Here is a 22,469-nt window from a genome sequence, read left to right as displayed (position 1 = left end):
GGAAAGCCAGGGACCCAGTCCAGCTTGGTTGCCACTCTGTCCCCAGCACTTGGCACATAGCAAGGACTCAATAAAAGTTTTCTGAAAAGAGACCTACCTCTAGCCTCCTTTTCTTTGAAACTCACCCTTGCACCCTGACTCACACCTGCAGCTATCACCAACGTGTGCCCCACATTTTCCCTCCCCTCTGTGTTTGCTCACTCAGCAGCTTCCATCTGGATGCCCTTCTCCCTCCTTCCTGCTTCTGAACCCTCACAAAGCACAGTCCCCTTGGGAGCTGAGACTCAGCAAGCGGACCTGACTTGCACTTGCAGCCTTGTCCCTGCCACGTGGTTGCTGGCTGTGCTATGCTGGCCAACCCCTGGCCAAGTCACCATAAAGCAGTATCAGAGGGAGTGTGCCTCAGCAGGCCCTTTGTCCCCTTGGGAAATAATGTCTGAGAACTTCTCCCCAGGTCAAAGTACAGGCTGATTTCCAGAGGAGACTCTAGCTGTCCCCATTACTTGAGGGCCTCTGACCCGCTCTACCATGCCTGACACATCCTGCCATCCTCTGCTGCCTTTATCTGTGTGTGTATGGAGGGGAGGAGGCTGCCTTCCCCACATAAGGGTGAGGCCTCTGAGGCAGGCTCTGAGGGCCCCTGAGAGTTGTTAGGAGGTGCTAAATTAATAATTGAGTCCTTACGTGGATAACTCCTGGCACATTAGTCGGGGAGGCCAATTACCATAACAAACACAATCCTATCTCAATGGCTTGAGCCAGTAAAAGGGCGTGTTTTTGCACATGCGAAGTCCAGCATGGATATTCCTGCTTGGGTGGCTCTCTTGGGCAGCCCTTCTCTGAGATCAGGGCTCTATACACCTTGCATCTTGTGCTATTGATGTCTTCAACATGAAGCCTCCAAGGTTGCTGTGAAAGAAGGAGAGACATTTCCCCTCTGGCCCCTCAAGCCTCTCCGCTACTCCCATCTCCCATCCTGGCACCCGTCTGTCTAATGGCCACCTTGTACTCCATCCTAGCCCAGGCTGGGGGGCAGGGGGGGCGGTCACAGTCATCATTCCTACCTGCAGCTTTTGCTCAAACTGTTGCTCCCACCCCTCTGGGTCCCCTTTATATGGCTGGCTCAGTCTCTGTCCTCCAAGGCAAGCTGCCCTGTGCAGAAGTAAACAGCATCAGTGTGGTACAGTCTAGCCTCTGAAGCTCATCCACCATCACTGTAGCAGCCAGCCTCCAAGCTGGCACCCAGGGACTCCACCCCTGGGTATTCACACCCTTGTATGGAGTGTGGGCTGGACTTAGTGACTCACATCTAACCAAGAAAGTAAGGTGGAATCGATAGTGTGAGACTCAGAGACCAGGTCATAAAAGGCAGTGTGGCCTCTCCCTTTCTCTTGGCTCACTCACTCTGGGAGAAGCCAAGTCATTGGCAGCGCTGTGGAGAGGCCCACATAGCAAACAACAGAAGCCTCCTGCCAACAGCCACACAAGTAGACCTGCAAGCAGGTCCTGCAGCCCCACTCAGGCCTTCAGAGACCACAGCCCCGGCCCCAGCCCCAGCCTGGCTGCAACCTCATGAGAAACCCTGAGCCAGAACCACTCCACTAAGCCATTCCCAGACACCTGACCCCCAGAAACCGAGAGTCGATGAGGGTTTGTTGTTTAAAGCAGCCAAATTTTGGAGTGATCTGTCATGCAGTGATGCAGAACTACTTTAATCACCTCAGAGGCAAGGCCTGAGTCTTCTTCCCCTGATCCCTGCTCCAGGCCTCATGTGGGTGGGATTGAGAGGAAGCGCACATGTGAGAATTCATTTACTCAACCACCTCCCACTCACTGGGGATGCTGAGGTCCTGTGCTGGCGGTGGAGCTGGGTTGAATGGGGCTGAAGCCACCATGGATAAGGGCCTAAGGGGGTTCCCAGTCCACTGGGAGACAGAGAAGTAAACTCACCTATGAATGACTATGACCCTTTCATCCCTGAAGATAGTGCAAAAGAGGGCTGATTCAGGGCAAAGGGCAGAGTTTGAGGGTGGAAGTGTAGGATGAGGTTTGACAAAGGAGGCGACCTTTGGAAGTGAGTGAGGCTGACCAGACCGAGAAGAAAGAGTGTTCCAGAAGGAAGGGAACGGTGTGCCCATAAATAAGCCAGTGCAAGAGCAGAGTATATTCAGAGAGCAGCGAAGGGGGCAGGAGTGACAGGTGGCAAGGGGAGAGGGTCCAGAGGTGAGGCTGGTGGGGTCTAGAGGGCAGATGATAAAGGCCTTGAATGCAGGCTGAGGAGGAGTTTAGGCATTATCCCAAGGCATTGAAGACCGTTTTGAGAGTTTGGTTTTATTTGTGAGACAGGATGCAGGTCCTGTTTGTGGGTAGGCTGGAGGGAGTGCACTAGAGGCAGGGGCATTGGCGCAGCACTTACCTGGACAGCAACACCTCCTCCCCAGGGTGCTAAGGGCTGTGGCAGAGGAATGGAAAGTCTGGAGAAGCCAGAGGAAACCCCTCTCAACCAGAGGCACTGGGAAAGACTTCTTTGCACAGATAAAATCAGTATTGGAGGATGAGTAGGAATTATCCAGACAAGGGGGAGATAATGGGGAGGAGATGGCATTTCATGGCATCCGACATCATGGGCAAACACTCAGAGGTGAGACAATGTAGCTGAGACAAAGAAATGCAAATGGTTCCGAGTGATGGGAGCATGGAGTAAGGGAGGAAGAGAGATGAGGATGGACAGGCTGGGCCAGATGCTGGAGAGTGGCAAATGGCAGGCTGAGAAGCTCGGGCTTGGAAGTGGACATGTTCCGTCTTCCGTTGACCCCTCCAGATCCACTCTGCCTGTCTTTGCCCTTCTCCCTTTCCCAGGAGGCCTACATGCCTGGACTGCAGCCACAGGCCCTCCTTCCCTCCAGCTTCTAGTTGGGCTCAGGCAGTGGGGAACTTGGCAGCACACTGAATGGAGGAAGGTGAGGTGGGAATGCTTGCTCCTGGCTCCTCCCTTGCAGGGTCACCAGACCTGCTCGTGCCCCTTGACCAGCAATGGCCCCCACACATGAGTCTTCCTGGTTCAGGAACTGCTGCTTCCATTCATCCTTCCAGGCCTCAGGATGGAAACAGTGCACACACCCCAAAAAACGGTTCCTTTTTAAACCCTCCTCAAATTATCCTCTGGTTCCTGCTGGATCCTGATCCTCTGGATTCAGACTGGTCCAAACCCTATCCTAGGAGCAATGGAGGGTCTTGGAAGGATGCTGAGTAGGAAATGGCACCGTCAACTTTGTGTTTTAGGCAGCTCACTGTGGCTGTGCATGAGGGATCAACAGGGGAGAGCAAGAGGGAGATAGGGCAGAGATGCAAGGCTGAGCTGGGATCCTCGGGATACACAGTGGTGGTGCCATGGTCACACAGGGAATTCCAGGGTGTGTGTGCCTGGGGTGGAGAGTGCTTGTGCTTCAGGCTTTTAGTTTTTAAGTTTTGGTGGATTGTTTGCAAAGATGGCAGTAAGAATCCCTGCATGTGTCCACACCCTTTTGTAATATGACATTGCTGCTCCTCCCATCCAGAGGGGGATCCTATTCCTTACTCCTTGAATCTGCTGGGTTGTGACTTGCTTTGACCAACAGAATGCAGTAGAAGTGATGCTTGTGAGGTGTGCAGCCTAGGACTCGAATCCATGCAGCTTTGGCTGTCATCTTTTGGAATCAGCCACCAGCGAATGCTAACAGACCACTCAGTATAGAGAGGGGCCCAGTGTCCATGTGCGAAGAGAGGCCCAGCCCCTCTAGCAGCCCTAGCTGTCCCAGGCCCAGCTGACCCCTTGGCTGGATGCAATCTGCAAGACCCAAGAGGAACCACCCAGAGAATCCACAGAATTGTGAGAAGTAATAAATCCTCGCGCTCTTCAACCATTAAGTTGTGGTTGTTGTTGTTCTTGCTGTTTTTGAGACAGGGGTTCATTCTGTTGCCCAGGCTGGAGTACGGGGGTGCAATCTTGGGTCGCTGCAACCTCTGCCACTTGGGCTCAAACAATCCTCTCACCTTAGTCCTCTAAGTATCTGGCACTACAGGCACAAGCCACCATGCCCGGCTAATTTTTGTATGTATTTCTCTTTTTGTAGAGACGGGGTTTCACCGTGTTTCCCAGGCTGGTCTCAAACTCTTGGGCTCAAGTGATCCACCCACCTTGGCCCCCCAAAGTGCTGGGATTACAGATATGAGCCAGCATGCCCGGCCAGCCATTAAGTTTTGAAGTGGTTCCTTATACAGCGGTAGGTAATTACTATGGGCCGTTATTTATCTCCTTTGCAAATCTCCCCCTTCCTTCAAGGTCCTGCCCACATGTCACCTCCTCCAAGTCCTCCCGTCGGCTGTAAATCATCCCTCCCTTCTCTAAACTCCACTGCTTCTTCTTCCTGCTCCTCTGGTGACCCTTATACCACTCTGCCTAATAGGATAATAAGAGGCACTTTCATGAGACATTGGGTACCTTTGTCACCTGGTTTCTAATTCACACATACTGCACATCATGCCACAAAAGACACGGAATATCTTGTTATCTCATGAACTGTTCACAACACTGAAGGTGGATACTATAGTATTTATTTCTCAAATGACAAAGTTGAGGTTTGGAGATGTGGCTTGCCCAGGATCACTGAAAAGGGGCAGAGCCAGAGCCAGGATTGAAACCCAAATGTACACTTCTCTAAGTGCTCCATGTTGTGGTTATGGGTGTGATCTGCTCCTGGCAGGGAAGGGTCTGTTTCCCCACTAGAGGGTGAGGAAGAGTCACAAACCCTGGTCCAACCCACCCACCTCTGTTCTCTCCCTACTGATGCACAGCCCTAATCTAGGAATCTAGAACTCTGGTCAGGGTGTCTGTCCCCATCTCATCCCTCTGCACCCCCCACACCCCTGCAGACACATGCACACATCTCACATCTGGTTTCCATTCTCTGTGCTGGCCTGCCCTGTGTCTGAACAAATTGACCCCTGCTTCTTTCCCAACAGAATGGGGCCAGAGGTGGTAAGCTTAGGGTTGATGCATCAGGAAGAAGCGATCAGCATGGTCTTCTCTGACTCAGTCTCATCCAGCTTCTGGGAAGGTGAGATAGGGCCCCAGGGCCAGGCTAGGGGGTCAAGGGTAAGGCTTTGACCAGTCCTCTTGGTTGGAGGTAGAAAGAAAGACAAGCATGCTAAAATATAATTCTCTCATTTATTGAACTAACATTTATGGAGCCCCCTTTTTGTGTGGCAAGGTCAGGGGCTGAAGTTACAAAGGGTGAGTAAGAGGTGCCTTATGGAGCTCTCAGCCTATGTAGTGTCAGAGCTGAGACTCAGAGTCAGTGGGAAAACTGAGGCTCAGAAGGAGAGGAAAGAGGCCTGCCCACAGTCACACAGCCAGTCGGTAACAGAGCACAGTCCTCCCTACCCAGCTTCTGTGTGCCTCTGGCTGCCGCTCCATCACCCAGAGAACCCAGAAGCTTGAAGCTACCTAGGGTGAGTGCAGGGGTTTACTGGCCACCCCTCCTGTCCAGCATGGAGAGGGAGGACCTGGGACATCCAGGGTGCAAGATGATGGGTCTTGTAGGAGAAGGGACTGGAGCTGGTGGCTTCTTTTGTGCTATCACTCAAGGTCAGATGAATAAAAATCTTGCTGTTCTCTTTCTTTCCTTGCATTTCCTTTTATAATGTTTGAGTGACATTACAACAGAGAACAGAGACCTCAGAAACCATTCTCCTCCAGCCCTCTCTCCCATTTCACTGATGAGCAGACAGAAGCCAAGGAGCAGGAGGCTTGCAGAGGTCTTGCAGCAGGAGTGCAGATTGCAGTGCCAGAGTCTGGTCTCCTCTTCTGCGTTGCCTGCTCTGACTTACAGCCTGATATGGGTTGGATTTGCAGGAGTCTGGGAAGGCTCTGCAGATATGTTCAACAAACACCTCCAGGAAGTCTTCTCAGAGCACAGCACCTCCTGCTGGGCTCCCTAATGTTGGCCCTGCCCTTTGGGCTCAGCAGAACTCCAAGTGTTGGTTAGCAGGGATGTTGAACTTAAGTTTGTGGGCCTCGAAGAGGTTGCACAGCTCTCTGATATAGCGCTGGTGCAGCTGGTTCACCTCCTCCTCCGAGGGATGCAGCGTCTTCTGTACCTCGATGGGCTTCCCCACTGCAAGACATAGAGGTGTACAGTGGCCTAGGGTAGGCAAGGGGCCCTTGGGGCAGGTGCCCACCCCCATGGTTCATCCCTGCAGAAAAGTGCTCTTACTGACATTCCTTCCAACCCTAATCTCAGGTAATGAATTTTAAGACATTATGGCAACTCCAAGATTCTGATATAATAACAATGGCTGGATTTCTTTCTTTCTTTCTTTCTTTTTTTGAGACAGAGTCTCGCTCTGTAGCCCAGGCTGGAGTGCAGTGGCGCAATCTCAGCTCACTGCAACCTCCGCCTCCTGCGTCCTGGTTCAAGCAATTCTCCTGCATCAGCCTTCTGAGTAGCTGGGATTACAGGCATGCGCCACCATGCCCAGCTAATTTTTGTATTTTTAGTAGAGACGGGGTTTCACCACATTGGACAGACTGGTCTTGAATTCCTGACCTTGGTATCTGCCCGTCTCAGCCTGCCAAAGTGCTGGGATTACAAGCGTGAGCCACCACGCCCAGCCAACGGCTGGATTTCAATGTGTCAGGCAATGCACTAGGTGCTTTACATGAAATACTCCCTTTTATCCTATGGGTATAAAAACCTGTCACTCCTATTTGACAGATGAGTCAATGAGGCTTAGAGAGGTTGCCTGACTTGTTCAAGGTCACACAGCCAGGAAGAACCACTGCCAGGTTTTAGACCCCAGGGATGTGCCCTTTACCTTCAGGCTATATGATTTGGGGAGCCAAGATGCCATGAATGGAAGCGGCTATATTTCTAAGATGGGGTGTGTTCATAGCCCAGGCAGCTCTTCTTTCCCCTCTAGCCCTCCACGCTGACCTGCAGTGGCTTCTCTCATCCCAGGGAAGAATCAGGAAGGACCTAACTCATCCCTTTCTCTGGTTCTGCCTGGCTGGGAAGGCAGTTCCTCTGTGCTCTCTTCTGGCAATAGCTCTGGAGGCAGCAGAAGTATTAAAATTCATGAAAATATTGCTACACAACGCAGGGGAGGTCATGATGTAGGGGTTTACCAAGTCTGCTCAATTAGCAAGTGGATGGATGGAGATGAGATGAATGGACTTCTCTCTATAAAGTCTGTCGGAGGCCAGGCGTGGTGGCTCATGCCTGTAATCCCAGTACTTTGGGAGGCTGAGCCTGGGGGATCACTTGAGGTCAGGAGTTTGAGACCAGCCTAGCCAACATGGTGAAACCCTGTCTCTACTAAAAATACAAAAATTACCCAGGCGTGGTGGCACGCACCTGTAATCCCAGCTACTCTGGAGGTTGAGGCAGGAGAATCGCTTGAACTTGGGAGGTGGAGGTTGCAGTGAGCTGAGCTCATGCCACTGCACTCCAGCCTGGGCAATAGAGCAGGACTCTGTTTCAAAAAAAAAAATAATAATAATAATTAAATCCTCCTTCTCTGGCATTGTAAAAAGTCAGAATGATCTTAATAAAAACCTCAATCCTGTTATTCAAAAACAGTGTGATATTTTGGAAGTTACTTAACTTCTCTGAGCCCCAGTTTACCTTCAGTGAAACGGGGATAGTAACTCCTGTCTTGAAGGTATGGCCGGGCACAGTGGCTCATGCCTGTAATTCCAGCACTTTAGGAGGCTGAGGCAGGAGGATCACTTGTGGTTGTTTGAGACCAGCCTGGCCAACATGGTGAAACCCCATCTCTACTAAAAATACAAAAATTAGCTGAGTGTTGTGGTGAGCGACTGTAGTCCCAGCTACTCAGGGGGCTGAGGCGTGAGAATCTCTTGAACCCAGGAGGCGGAGGTTGCAGTGAGCCAAGAATGTGCCATTGCACTCCAGGCTGAGCGACAAGAGCGAAACTCTTAAAAAAAAAATCCTGCCTTGAAGGTTGTTAGGATAAGCTGAGTTGCTTCATGTAGGGCAGCTAGTGTAGTGCCTGGCACACAGCAGGTGCTCAGCAATTGGTCACAACTATTGCTGTTGGCACCTCTGCTACAGTTCCTATCCCAAACTGTCTTCTATTCTATCTGCTTGAGTGTGTATGTTTCCCAGTCTAGAATGTGAGCCCCATTAGGGCAGGAATAAATCTGGCTCATCTCCATGTCTCCTTGCAGCACACAACCTGCCCTGTCCGTATGGCCTCCTCCCTCCCGGCCTGGTCCTGGCCTTACCCACAGTGGTGATGGGCCGGCGGTAGGGTATTAAACCAAAGCTGTACTGGAAGACACCACGGCCACGAAAGATTGGGAGGGAGATGCCCATGATCTTCTGCAACCGATTCTGGATACAGCGCAACCAGGAGCCAGAAGAGTTGGAAATCTGGTCAAACACGTCATTCTCCCCGAAGGAGAAGATTGGCACCAGGGATGCCCTGGAAGCAAATAGAGGAAAGAGGGCATGTGGGAGGCCCCAGAGAAGGCACAAGCTGAAAGGCCCTTTAGCTTCCTGCAGGGACTCGGTGACCAAGAAATGGAGCAGAGGTCAGCCGCCTGGGCTGGAAGCGGAGGCCTGGGTTATCTCCCAGACCTTCGCAGCACCATTCTCTGACCTTGGGCAGGTCCCTTGCAGGGCCACAACTTCCTAGTTGCACCATGAGAGGTAGACCAGAATGCTTCAGAGAGTCCTCCCAGGTATAAAAATCTGCATTGTTTTTCCTCGAAAAGTATCTCCCACCTCAGCTGGCTCATGTTTCTCAAGGATGCTTCACCCCAAGGAGGGAGAACAGCTCTGAAATGTACCCCAAATATCACTCTTCTAGATACCATAGGTCTCAGATCAAGTGCCAGCTTTGTGGAATATGTTCACTGCCACCTAGTTTCTTAGATCGCTGAGTCTCCGTTGTGGAAACTTTTCTAGGTATTTGGGCATGAGACACCAAAATATAATCTTCATTGTGAATGGACTGAAAATCTCTACCAAAATAGAATCTGCATTCGTCTCTGCCGTCTTCCCACCAAAATAAAATCCTTGCCAATTGCCAACTGAACCCAGAGTGCTCTTCCCAGAGGCTTGATACCCGTGTGTCAGGGCGAGCCTGACGAAGCCCTTTCGGTTCCTCAATAACAGCGTGAAGGATCCAGGCCTGGCATCGAGAGCCTCCTGGGCACCCCCTACAATGATGCCCAGCAAGTTTCCGCCACCTTTCCTGTTCAGAATGTGAGCAGCGCTCTCCTTTTCTGATGTGACCAACCCTGGGGAAAGAGAAAAGTGTGTCAGGTATGGGGTGAGGGATAGGGGCTATGAAAGTACATGTAGCCCATAAAGAGATCACCAGCAATGCCTACTGAGGCCTGGGGTTTTCCCCCACTGCACCCCATTCCAGCTAGGAGCTGCCTGAGTCCTCTCCCTCTTCCCAACCCCCTGATGGCCTCAGCGCCCAGCATGGTGCTGTAGGAAGTGCTTATTTGGGCCTAGCCTCCTTCTCCTACTGCACACACTCTTGGAAGAAGTACAGAACTACTGGCAACCCTTCCGAAAATTTGTTACCTTCCTGAGCTGCTCGGGGTAGAAAGACTCACCTGCGGACATGATGTAATCTCTGAAGAAGGGGGCCCGGAACCACAAGGTCAGCATCATCAGATGGGGGCGGATACCGGGGAAGATCGAAGAGAAGCCCGTGCTCTCAGTGCACAGGTTGGCAAAGGCTCCGATTGCGAGAACTCCATGGGGGTGGAAGCCCGCAATATAGTTCCGAGAGGGGTCCAGCTCAGCAGTCTTGACCAGCTGCAGGAACGGCAACCTGCTGAGCCAGGGCGGGGCCTGTGTGCCAACCCTGACTCTGCCACTCACTGGTGTGACCTTGGGAAACCCCCCTCTGAGCCTCCAGGTCTTCATCCATATGTCTGACCACCCTGGGTTCTTACGAAGATTCAGATATGGTGTGTGACAGCACCTGGACATACCATGGTGCTGGCTGTGTCACAGACTTGATGCTGGCTTGGGACAAATTGCTTCCCTCTCCTACAGGCTCTTCATTTGTAAAGTGGCAATAGAGTATTTGGACCTGTCCCTGTTACCTCCTAGGGCTACTGAGAAACTCAGGTATGATGGAGCCTAGAATTATTTATACCAACACCACCTGGACAGGATACAACATGAAGACACCAAAAGGCCACATGGGGCCACCGCCATGCTGAAACAGCCCCATTTTAAGAAAAACAGTGTTCCGGCCAGGCGCGGTGGCTCACGCCTGTAATCCCAGCACTTTGGGAGGCCAAGGCGGGTGGGTCACCTGAGGTCAGGAGTTTGAGACCAACATGGTGAAACCCCATCTCTACTAAGAATACAAAAATTAGCTGGGCGTGGTGGCGGGCGCCTATAATCCCAGCTACTAGGGAGGCTGAGGCAGGAGAATTACTTGAACCCAGGAGGCAGAGGTTGCAGTGAGCCGAGATCGTGCCACTGCACTCCAGCCTGGGCAACAGAGCAAGACTCACTCTAAAAAAAAAAAAAAAAAAAAAAAAAAAAAAATCAATGTTCCTCCATATCCATGAGACATCTATGGATTTGAACAACCTCAGATGTAAAGTATTCAGAAAAAAATAGATTGTTGCACCTGTAGTGAATATATACAGACTTTTTTCCCTTATCAGTATTCCCTAAACAACATTCCATACGATTTCCATTGTATTGGGTGTCATAGATATTCCAGAGATGGGTTACTGTATATGGGAGGATGTGCATAAGGTACAGGCAAATATTACATCATTTCATATGAGGGACGTGAGCATCAGTGGATTTGGGTATCTGCGGGGGTCCTGGAACCAATCCCCCAGTGGATGTCTTGGGGCAAAAAATTGGCACTTCAGATGTGGGAATGAGACTTTTAGGCCATCTAAGGAGCGAGTCCTGTTGGGTGGAAAGCTCTAGCCCTGTTTACCCGTATGCATGATGCATGGCACCCTGTGGCTCTCTGCTTCCCTCGCCAGGCCTTCATTGCCCCTTGGCCACTCTCTTTCCCCAGCCATCGCAGCAGCTTGCCTGGGCCTGGCCAGGCCTGCAGCATGAGAGTGTAGCAGCATCCAACAGACGTTGTAGATTGAGTGAGAGAGAGCTGCTGTCATTAGCAGCTTCTAGGTGAAGTGGGGTGAAGGTGAAAGGGGAAGAAACTCAGTTAACAAATGCTGCTCCTGGTCGGTTACTGGATGGGCTGTGCCAAGCAGCTGAATCTGCAAAGACTATCGCTGTGGGTGGTGATTGTAAGGAATTGCGGGGGCCACTCTTTTCAGTGCCTTGTGTCTGGAAGATCCCGGCCATCAGAGTCCAAGGGTCCCCAAGGTCTCTGGCCCAATCCCACATACCCCATCGGGAGGGCTCCCTGATAGGACTGCCCAGGCCCTGCAATGTGCACTCCCTCAGGTCAGAGGCCAGCCTTTCCCCTCTGGCACAGCTTTGCCAGTGTAAAAATTCTTCCTGTCATCAAGATGCAGCTGGTGACTCCCTGAGGGTTCTTGTTGCTCCCTTTGGGGAGCAGCAGAGGCCTGACTGCCCTCTCTCAGAGCAGACTGGAGACATCTGTAAGGCCTGGAGTCTGTCTGCCCCATCCAGGCTGAACAGCTCCACATTCTCCTGTCCTTGACCTGGACATGGCCTCTGCAATTTATTTATTTATTTATTTATTTATTTATTTATTTATGAGACAAGAGTCTCACTCTGTTACCCAGGCTGGAGTGCAGTGGCATGATCTCAGCTCACTGCAACCTCCACCTCCCAGGTTCAAACTATTCTTACGCCTCAGCCTCCCGAATAGCTTAGATTACAGGTACATGCCACCACACTTGGCTAATTTTTGTGTTTTTTAGTAGAGACAGGGTGTTTCACCATGTTGCCCAGGCTGGTCTCAAACTCCTGGCCTCATGTGATCTGCCCACCTTAGCCTCCCAAAGTACAGGTGTGAGCCACCATGCCTGGCCTGGTGGTGTTTCTTTAAAAACCTATCTAACTCAATGCATGGAAACACTTGCTTATAAATTTTCATTCGCTGCTAGTGGGAGGGTAATTTTGCACCTCCATAAACGCAATTTGACAATATCTACCAAAACCAAAAAGTACAACTGACCTTTTAACCCAGCAACTCCACTGCTGAGGAATTTAGCCTACAGAATTTCTCACACTTGTGCAAAATGACACCTGAACAAGGTTATTCACGGAAGCATCAGGTTTTGGTGATATCAAAAATTTGTCATCCACTTAAATGACCATCAGCAGGGCCTATTTAGACAATTTGTGAAACATCCACACAATGGACCGTTGTGTCACCATAGAGAAGTACAGCAGCTTTTTCTGTCCTGATAGGGAAAAAGGGCCACGGCAGCTTGTTAACTGGAAAAGCAAGGGGCGGGACAATGAGTGGAGAGTGTTGCAACTGTGCAGAGAAGGGAAAAACACATTTGCTTTATATGGATACACCAAACACTGGTAGTCATGGTTGCCTCTGAGGACAGGAACTGGGGAGATGAGACATGATGTGGAATGAGGACTTTTCACACCTACCCTTTGGTCTATTTTTGAATTTTTTTTTTTTTTTTTTTTTGAGACAGTCTCACTCTGTTGCCCAGGCTGGAGTGCAATGGCGTGATCTCAGCTCACTGCAACCTCTGCCTCCTGGGTTCAAGCAATTCTCCTGCCTCAGCCTCCCAAGTAGCTAGGATGACAGGCGCTCACCACCATGCCCAGCTAATTTTTGTGTTTTTAGTAGAGATGAGATTTCACCATGCTGGCCAGGCTGGTCTCAAACTCCTGACCTCAGGTGATCCGCCTCTGCCTCCCAAAGTGCTGGGATTACAGGCATGAGCCACCATGCCTGGCCAACATTTTTGAATTTTGAACAAAAGGTATTACCTACTTCAAATAAATAAGTAAACAAACGCATGTATGCATGAATGATTACGCCCTTAATAAAAAAGCATTTGTGGCCGGGCGCGGTGACGCACGCCTATAATCCCAGCACTTTGGGAGGCCGAGGTGGGCAGATCACCTGAGGTCAGGAGTTGGAGACCAGCCTGGCCAACATGGTGAAACCCCATCTCTACTAAAAATACCAAAAATTCGCTGGGCGCAGTGGCGGGCGGCTGTAATCCCAGTACTTTGGGAGGCTAAGGTGGGCGGATCACCTGAGGTTGGGAGTTGGAGACCAGCCTGGCCAACATGGTGAAACCCCATCTCTACTAAAAATACCAAAAATTAGCTGGGTGTAGTGGCGGGTGCCTGTAATCCCGGCTACTCAGGAGGTTGAGACAGGAGAATTGCTTGAACCTGGGAGGTGGAGGTTGCAGCGAGCCAAGATCGCACCATTGCACTCCAGCCTGGGCAACAAGAGCAAAAAATTCCATCTAAAAAAAAAAAAGCATTTGTGCATAAACACCCTGGTGAGTGGAAGGGCCTGTGTCTAGGTCACTGAGCCAATATTAGAATGGGCATCTACGTGCATGTATCTATTGTGCTCCCACAGACCATGAACTTGGATACGTGCACATAGATGCATGTGCTAATACTGGCTCAGTGACCTAGACACAGGCCCTCCCACAGTGCAGGCACTTGGATACTGCGGTGTGGTCTGCACCTCCCTAGATGTGGTCTCTATTGGTATCTTTCTGTGCTAACCTCTTCCGTCTGCCCCCTGGACCCAAATCTATCACAACATCCCTGTGAAGATTACAGACCATGTATCTGATGCATCTGTGTCCCCAGTGCAGGCCTGGAACAGAGGAGATGCTCTGGAAAGGGTATGGCATGAAGGAAGGAAGGAATGAGCCCAATGGATGAGGCTGGTACAGCCTCAGAAGGAAGGCTCCCTGACCGCAATCCTATCCTGGCATGTCACCAGGGTTCCACTAGTGGGAAAAAGAACCTTGAGTCAGGAGACCCAGGTTCTGCCGCTGGCTCATCACATGACCATTGCCAAGCCCCTGTCCCCTCCGTGGCTTAATTATTTCTGTCCCACAGGACACTGATAACGCCTCCCTGGCAGGGTTGCTACAGGGTTCAAGGGGGGTAAACAAAGAAGAGGGGAGGTTTGTGAAGTGCTGTGGTCTGTCTCCCTCCCTCAGTTCTGTTAGGCGAGGGGAGTGTGACTAAGCGAAGACAGATGGCTGGGGAAAATCCTGCCCGGGTGCACGCCCTGGCAGGCTGGGTGTGCAGTAGGCAGTGGGGCCCGGAGAAGGGCACAGCCAGGTTACTAGGCTCTGGGGGCTGTTACTGCTTTTAGTTAATATAATTTATACACCATAAAATGTATCCATTTAAAGTATGAAATTCAGGGTTTCAGTATATTTAAAAGGTGTGGGATAGGTGTGGTGGCTCACACCTCTAATCTCAGCATTTTGGGAGGCCAAGCAGCCTGGCAACACAGTGAGACTCCATCTCTACAAACATTTTTTTAAAAGCTGTGGTGGTGCGTGTCTGTAGTCCAAGCTACTTGGGAGGCTGAGGCAGGAGGATTGCTTGAGCCCAGGAATGAGGCTCCCTACTGTCTGCTCACCCCATGATCCCTGCAGGGCCTGGGCAGTAAAGGCCTGTGGGAGGGTGGGAGGGTCTATGGAAAGAGAGTCTGCAGGCCACAGCCCCACCCCACAGGCCCAGCTTAGGACATAGTCAAAATGAACATCATCTCGTCCTCTGCTGGCCACTCAGTGGCATTGTCACCCTCGGCAGATGGTGCTGCAAAGGGCCTGCGGTGAGCAAGGATCCTGGGAAAAAAAAACCCAAAAAAACAAAACACAGTGCACAGAGCCAAGTGCAGTGTCTGACACCTGTAATCCCAGCACTCTGGGAGGCCAAGGTGGGCGGTCAGGAGTCCGAGACCAGCCTGGCCAACATGGTGAAATCCCGTCTCTACTAAAAAAATACAAATCAGCCGGGAGTGGTGGCGGGCACCTGTAATCCCAGCTACTCAGGAGGCTGAGGCAGGAGAATCGCTTGAACCTGGGAGGTGGAGGTTGCAGTGAGCCGAGATCACGCCACTGCATTCCAGACTGGGCAACAAAAGTGAAACGCTGTCTCGAAAAAAACAAAAACAGAACCAAAACAAACAAACAAACAAACAAAAAGATACACATAGAATTTCTGCAAATCAAGGCCTGTGTCCCACCAGTGTCAACAGTACTAAGGTTGAGATATCCTCCTCAAGAGCCACCTGGCTGGGGAAGGAGTAGGAAGGACGGACGTTGATAGGGTAGGCGCAGAGCTGCCTCAGCATTTCTGCCAGACCCGCAACTGGAAATGCTCCAGGTGCAAAGAGGGCCAGATGCTGTCCTTTGAGGCCACTGGGCTGGCTGAAGACACCCCGGGAGAACTTTCAGGTGAGCAGTCCCAGTCCTGCGGAATGGCCTCCAATGGCCTCCACCCTCTGACCTGAGGGCCTCCCCAGCCTCCTCTGCAGGCCTGCCTTCTGCTTTAGCCGTGCTGAATGTCAGGCTGTGGCTCAGAACTCACCCTGCGGCAAGTGTCTGGGCCTGTGCTTGTGTGTTTGCCTTTTCAGGCTGCTTTTCTTTTTTCCCCCCGGTGAGCTTGGGATTCGGCTCAAGAGTGGGAAGTGAGACCAGAGTCAGAACCTCTGAAGCTCTCCTGGAGGCCAGAGCCTGCTTCAGGTTTTCTTTGGCTTGGTCCCTGATGTCACACACACATCCCCAGGCTGGCCACAGCACACTTTCCCGGGGAAACTCTGACCTTCCTGGCACAGAAGAGGAAGCCCAGGCTGGAGAGAGGAGAGGCAGGAAAGGAAAGTGAATCTCAAAGTGCAGAGGTCCTGGGGTGGGGATGAGGACTCCGCCCCTGACACGTCCATGACTGCTCCCAGAACTCAGCAAGCCCTAAGTTTCTTTGCTGACAAGACCCAGAAGGGGGCCTTGCAGGAAACACATATGAGGGGTAGGGGAGACTGCCCCCATCCTGAGCCCCCCAGGCTAGACCATGTTCTGCCTTACCACATCTACCACCCCTCGTGAGCACGGCAGTCTCTGCCAGCCGCTGCCCGCTCTCTGCCCAGCACCCCCGTTGCCCTTTGCCCTGGAGGCCCTGCTCAGTGCGGTGCTAGAGGCTCCTGCATTCCAGTTGTGGCTCAGCCTTTGCTAGTCTTTCTTGGGCCCCTGGACTCTCATTAGGGAGCAAGGCAGGAACCCCAACCACCCTGCGTTCCCATAATTCAGACAAATTGCTTAACTTTGGTGGGCTTGTTTCCTCTACCCCTCCCCCTTTGCAAGCTGAAGACCTTGTTTCTGATGGGACAGGAAGAGGTAGGGTTCCCAGGCGGGGTGGGAGAAGTTACGTAGGTGTGGAGGTCAGAGCAGCAGGGCTTGGGCTCTCAGAGTCCTCCCCAGACTCGAGGTCACGACCACACTTCCTCAGAGTCCCACTGCCAAGGTAAAATAATACTAGCTACCTGTTTACTGAAAACCTACAAAGTGCTAGCCGGGTGCAGTGGCTCACGCCTGTAATCCCAGCAGTTTGGGAGGCTGAGGCGGGCGGATCACCTAAGGTCGGGAGTTCGAGACCAGCCTGACCAACATATATGGTGAAACCCTGTCTCTACTAAAAATACAAAAATTAGCCAGGCATGGTGGCTAGCACCTGTAGTCCCAGCTACACGGGAGGCTGAGGTAGGAGAATTGCTTGAACCTGGGAGGCAGAGGTTGCAATGAGCTGAGCTCACGCCATTGCACTCCAGCCTGGGTGACAGAGCGAGACTCCATCTCGAAAAAAAAAAAAAAAAAGAAAACCTACAAAGTGCTTTACTTGCTTTGTCTCATTGAATCTACACAACCCAGTGAGGTATGTGGCATTATCCCCATTTTACATATGAGGAAACTGAGGCTCAGAGAGACCAACTTACCTACGATCATACAGCTGGTATGGTATGGGGCAGACTTGGGATCAGAATCTAGTCTACCTATCTCCACGGGCCGTATCTTACCCCTTTCTTCTCTCCTGCTTCCAGAGGAGGGCCAACTGCCTCTGCCTGTCCCTTCTCTGCATCCCCACTGCCTTCCCCATCCTATCCCTTCTGGCCAATAAACCATCACTGCCTGGCTGCGTAGATCAAGGCTTTAAATTGCCTGGGATTCCGTTGAAGGAGCCGAAAGATCTGCTCACTCAAATCCAGGGATCTGCTCTGCTCTGGACACACCTTCAAGTCCAGGGCCCAGTGTCTACAATGACCACAAGGTGACAGGAGTCGGAAAGCCAGAGATTTGAAGGCATGCAGAGGAGGAGGAATCAGTCTACTTACTAGATACATGGGGAGACTGAGCCTCAGAACAAGATAAAGCTTTGCCCAAAGATATACCACATGCCAGAGTCAGGGGCAGGATAGGATCTGAAAACAATTCAGGGCTCTCTCCCTTGTCTGTTTGCCCACAGTCAGTGTACACACTTGGAAATCTGTAAAAGAACTTGCTGTGTGACCTTGGTGACATTTCCTCCTTCTCTGGGTGTCAGCCTCCTCTTCTGGTGAATGTTAAGTGTGAGGCTAGATGGTCCTTAGAACCTGTAAGTTTATTACCTTCACTCCCAAGCCTGGGCTGCTGATGGGTTTGTGCCTTTAAGATACATAGGCATGCCTCACACCATATACCCCACAGAACTCCTTCAAATGCTGGACATTCATCAATCCACATATTGGCCCCGCATCCCTGCAGATGCGAAACCATGATCTGAGAGAAGCTGGACTTTTCTCCAGGTCACATAGTAGTGGAGGCCCTAGCTCCTGCCTCCCAGCCCATTACCCTCGTCAATGCATGCAGGGCCATATTCTCCTGTGGAGATGTGGGCACTCTGGCCCTGATCACAGCCCAGCCAACTCCCTCCGCCACCCCAACCAGCCTCAATACTCACCGAGATGGGGAAATAGTCCTTCATGTACTTCCATATAGTCCAGCACCTGATGGCCTGGACGTGCCGGCCCCCCTGCCGTGGCTTGTCTCGGTCCAGATACCACCAGGCCGCATACAGGACAGTGAGGAGCCAGAATCTTGTAAACAGGAGGGCTATGAAGCCCACAATGCAGATCTCGGCTGGGGAAGGAAGAAGGAGCTGTCAGGGACAGGGGTCTGAGAGGAAGGTAGGTGAGATTGCTCAGACTGAACTCTGCCCATAGGACCGGCACTAGCAGCACTGTCCTGTCCAATCCTCGGCCCCAGGAGGAAGACAGCAGCTTCCGGGGCATTCAAGGAGGAGACGAAGGCCCGGAGAGGGACTGCGGCCAGCCCAGTGTCACTGGGGGCACGCGTTGAGCCTAGGTAGGCCTAACTCCAAAGCTCACTTTCTCCCACTGCACCAGGCCGCCTAATTCACTCCATCCCCTGCCTGTCCCCCTTCTCCCCAGGAGAGTTGTTTGTACTCACCAAGTGCTCAATCAATGGGGACAACTGGTTGGATAAACTGTTCTAGTTTCCATCTTTTGGGATCTCAAAGCAAAGGGAGACCCTTTCCTGCTCTCTTTCTGTTCATCCTCTGCCCCATTTTCCCAGAGATAAATCCAGCCAGGTGCCTCCCGTTATTCAAGCCCTTCATGACTTCCCCATAACTTCGGGCACAGTCTAAGCAGCTCAGCCTGGCCTCCAGGAGCCCCAGAGCTGGCCCTGTCCCTCCCGCTCCTGCCTTTTGTCTGTGGCCACTCTGAACTACGCAGTGTTCCCAAACTCTGCTGAGCTCTGATTCCTTTGCCTCTAGTGACCAGTGACGTTTGTTGTTGAAAGAAGGAGGGAGAGAGGAAGAGGCCAGCCCCTGGCCGCCCCATAATCAGGGGTGCATCAGGGCTAAGACCAGGCCTAGTGTGGAATTCCCCTCTGACTGATGGTTTCTCAGCCCTTACTGGAGGCAAATCCTTGATTGTTTGGCTCATCTGTGCAAAGGGGGTATACAGGGATGTGTAAAATGTCTAAAAACCCTTAGAACAGAGACACAGCTCAACCAGAAGGGATGCTAGGGCAGGGTCCTGGAGGGCCTGCTTTCCCAAGGGGGAGTTTTTTAGCTACAAAATTGTGGGGGAGTTTCTGAGGAAGTACGTGTGTGTGTGTGTGTGTGTGTGAGAGAGAGAGAGAGACAGACAGAGAGAGAGAGAGAGACAGAGAGAGAGACATGGCTACTGAGCAATGTGTTCAGAGTGTGTCAACATTTTAACAACCAGGAGAGTGGTATCTGTGTACAGGCTGAACCTCAGCCCTGGAGGCAGCAGTTCCTACCCTGTCTGGTGCCAGCAGATGAAAGGAAAAATCCCATGGACTCCCAGTCATTCTCCCTTCCCAAGCCACAGATCCAGGCCCTCCTAGAAAACGTTACCTTCAGCAGAGCTGTTGTTTGGGGAAGGGTCATCTCTCTGGCCACAAAGCAGTGGTAGGGTGGGCAAGGGCCATGCTCATGCCCTCCACTGTGAGCCCAGCCCAGGGTCCAGGCCAGGTCTGTGCTGAGCAGAGGTCAGCACATTTCTTCATTTCCTTCACAATAGCCCTGCAAGGCCAGCATTGTTGTCCCCGTTCTGCAGATGATGAAGTCGAGGCTTGGAGAGGTCAGGCATGGGCTGGCTAAAGTCACGCAACTGGTCAGTTGCCCAGCTGAGTCTGACTCCGGGTTTCCTGGTACCCAGCATGCCCACTCCACAGTCCACTCTCAGCCTGCACCTTCTCCCCGCCCTCCTGTTCTTTCCCTGTTTCTCTCACTTACCCTACTACCAGCCCCAGTTTCCTCCTCCCTGAGCGCACAGAAGGAAATCCCTCCTCTCTGAGCAGGCTGCAGAGCCCAGAACTCTCCCTTCATCGCCCAGAGGCTTTCCCACACCACCTGGCAGCCTGCAGATTGGTCTTCATCCAAGTGCCAAAGGAGAACCCACAGTGCAATCCAGGAAGAGTAAGTAACCTGCCCAGAGCGGCAGACGGTGACTTCTACCCCATTCCACCCCCAAGAAGCCTCTGGGCAGGCCCAGGGGTTCTCCCTGGGCAGGGGCTCTGAGCACAACAAAGCCCCCTTTAGGATAAATGTCTTCCCACCATCAATGTGCTGTGTGCACCTGGTGTGGCTGCTCTGCCCCACCTGAGTGCGGTGGTCTCCCGTCCCACAGTGCAGCCCAACTTACCCAGTGCCAAGAAGGAGAAGACAAACTGTAGGACAGCAAGTGTCTGCAGCCTGCGCTCCCACGGCACAAACAAGGGCGCGAACTCTACCATGCTGGCGGGTCAGCCTGGCTCCCGCAGGTTCTGTGAGCTCTGCTGTGGTCCGAGGCACCCACAGGTTTTTGTTCCTGTCCCAGGCTGCAGAAGCTGGCAGGGAGAGTGCCACACCCAGCCCAGCCCAGCCCCAAGGCCTCCTTGCCCCTGCTGAGGCAGGAACTTCTATCCTACAAGAAACCTTTGAATCTACCTGCTGGAGCCTGGCTAAGGAAGGAGGAAGAGAAGGGGTTGTTTAGCCTTTATCAGCCTTCTCAGGCAATGCCTTATCTGCATGGCTACCTTTCCCCGATTGCTTAAATCTTGTCCTTCCTATAACTAGTCAGGTGAAGCCCCAAGCATATGCAATCTCGCCCCCTTCCCACCTATTCAATGACTTGGCCCCAAGGTCAATGGATAGGACAAGGTTTTCCTATCCACTGTTCCTCGACTCCCACCTAAAAATCCCCACCCACACAGTGTCCTCCACCTCCTGCCCCATTTTTCTGCTCACTCACACAGCAAACTCCTGGAAGAGCTGTCTTTCATGCCTTCCTGTCGTCACCTCCCATCCGTGGTACCACAAATGGTGGTCCACGCTTCAGGTACACCCTTCCACAAAACTGCCCTTGGCAAGTTCCCTAGTGACCTCCATGTTGTTAAATCCAGTAATCAATTCTCAGATCTCATCCTGACCTATTGGCAGCATTAGATACGGTTGATCATTCCCGTTTCTTTGAAACCACTTGGCCTTTGGACACTATGCCTTCCCAGTTTTCTTCCTAGCTCTCTGGCTGCTCCCTTTGTGCCTCTCGTCTTTCACCAGGCCAGCTGTTCGAGTCCCCCTCCTCCACTCCATTCTCGGGACTTCTCTTTTCTCTCCAGTTTCTGCTCTCTGAGATCTCATCCAGGCTCACCCCTTGCATTCTATTTACACAGCAAAGACTTCCAAATCTGCATCTGCAGCTCTGCTCCCTGGGGCTCTAAACTTGAATCTCTAGGTGGCTCCTTGACAACTTCACTTGAATGCCTGATAGGCACCTCTACGTAGCATGTCTAAAGCTGAACTTGATTCCCTCTCCCACCTCCCTCCTGCCCCGCTGACTGCTCTGCTCTTTCCCATCTCAATAAAGGATAATTCCATTTACCCAGTTGCTCAGGCCAAAACCTGAGTCACGCTAGATCCCTTCTGTTCTTCTCCATCCACCTCTACCAGTCACCATGTCCTATCAGTTCTTCTAAATCCCTCCCTTTAAATGTGAATTTCAAATTGACGTATACCATACATACGGAAAAATGCACAAATCCTAAGTGGACAGAGAAATGTCTTTTCACAAAGTGAAAGTTATCACCACTCTGATCGACAAACAGAACTTACCTAGCACCCCTTCTGGCCTTGCCAGTCACTGCTCTCCTCCCTGTAGCTCAGCACCATCCTCATCTCTGTTCTTGAACTTTAGGAAAAGTGAATCATTTAGTGTATACTCTTTCGAGACATCATATGTGCCTGTATTGCCTTTGTTTTCATTGCTGTATAGCATTCCATTGTGTGAATATGCCACAAAGCGTCCATCTGGCTGCTGACAGGCATTTGGGCTGTCACCTGTTTCTGGCTATTATGAATATTGCTGCTACGAACGTTCCTGTACATGTCTTTCAGTACAGGTCTATACACATTTCTGTTGGGTATGTGCCTGGAAATAGAATTGATGGGTCTCGTGGTAGATAGCCATAGAGTTTTCCAAAGTGGTTGTACAAATCTACACTCCCACAGCCTTATATAAGAATTCTGAGTTCTGAATTTTGGTGGGTGTGTAGTGGTCCTTCATTGTGGTTATAGCATTTTCCTAACAACTAATAAATATGAGCACATTTTAATATGCTTACTACCCATTTGGATGTCATTTTCTATGACCTTCTTGTTCTAGTGTTTTGTTGATTTCAGTCTGTTGAGCTGAACACCTGCTGTCTACCTCCACAGCCAGCCTCTTTTATAGACTGGCTCTGTCTTCCTTATTGGCCTCTCCGTTTACTTTCTATCCTCATTCTCCTCTCCACAATTTCAACAGGAGAAACTGCTGGGTTTATGAATATGTGAATGTTCAAGTTTGGGAATAGAGCCAAACTGTTTTCCAAAATAATACATCAAGGTATAGTCTCCCCAAGAATCGAGAGACCCCACCCCCACCCCCATGGATCTGTTCTGACCCTTGGTATG

At 51.5% G+C, this 22,469-nt stretch overlaps 1 protein-coding gene across 1 annotated transcript; it reads right to left on the bottom strand.

Moving 5' to 3' along the window:
* Window positions 1-5,205: 5,205 nt before the first annotated feature.
* MOGAT2 (monoacylglycerol O-acyltransferase 2) lies at window positions 5,206-18,781 on the bottom strand. Its single transcript, XM_054524836.2, has 6 exons — window positions 18,455-18,781; window positions 17,946-18,124; window positions 9,635-9,839; window positions 9,133-9,307; window positions 8,288-8,487; window positions 5,206-6,155 (listed from the first exon to the last, which is right to left on the bottom strand). The coding sequence occupies exons 2-6, from the start codon at window positions 17,967-17,969 to the stop codon at window positions 6,001-6,003; spliced, it is 759 nt and encodes a 252-aa protein (XP_054380811.1). The 5' UTR covers window positions 17,970-18,124; window positions 18,455-18,781; the 3' UTR covers window positions 5,206-6,000.
* Between the last annotated feature and the right edge of the window lie 3,688 nt (window positions 18,782-22,469).

This window comes from Pongo abelii, chromosome 9, assembly GCF_028885655.2.
Source record: "Pongo abelii isolate AG06213 chromosome 9, NHGRI_mPonAbe1-v2.0_pri, whole genome shotgun sequence".
NCBI lineage: Eukaryota > Metazoa > Chordata > Mammalia > Primates > Hominidae > Pongo > Pongo abelii.
Note: the sequence above shows the minus strand (reverse complement) of the source record. Positions and strands in the feature narration are given on the sequence as shown.

Coding starts and splice junctions, on each gene's coding strand:
- MOGAT2 (XM_054524836.2), bottom strand. CDS start 17,969: ATGAAGGACTATTTCCCCATCTCG. Junction 9,840..17,945: donor AGGACTATTTCCCCATCTCG/GTGAGTATTGAG, acceptor CCGTTCCTGCAG/CTGGTCAAGACTGCTGAGCT. Junction 8,488..9,132: donor AGGCTCGCCCTGACACACGG/GTATCAAGCCTC, acceptor ATTTGCTTCCAG/GGCATCCCTGGTGCCAATCT.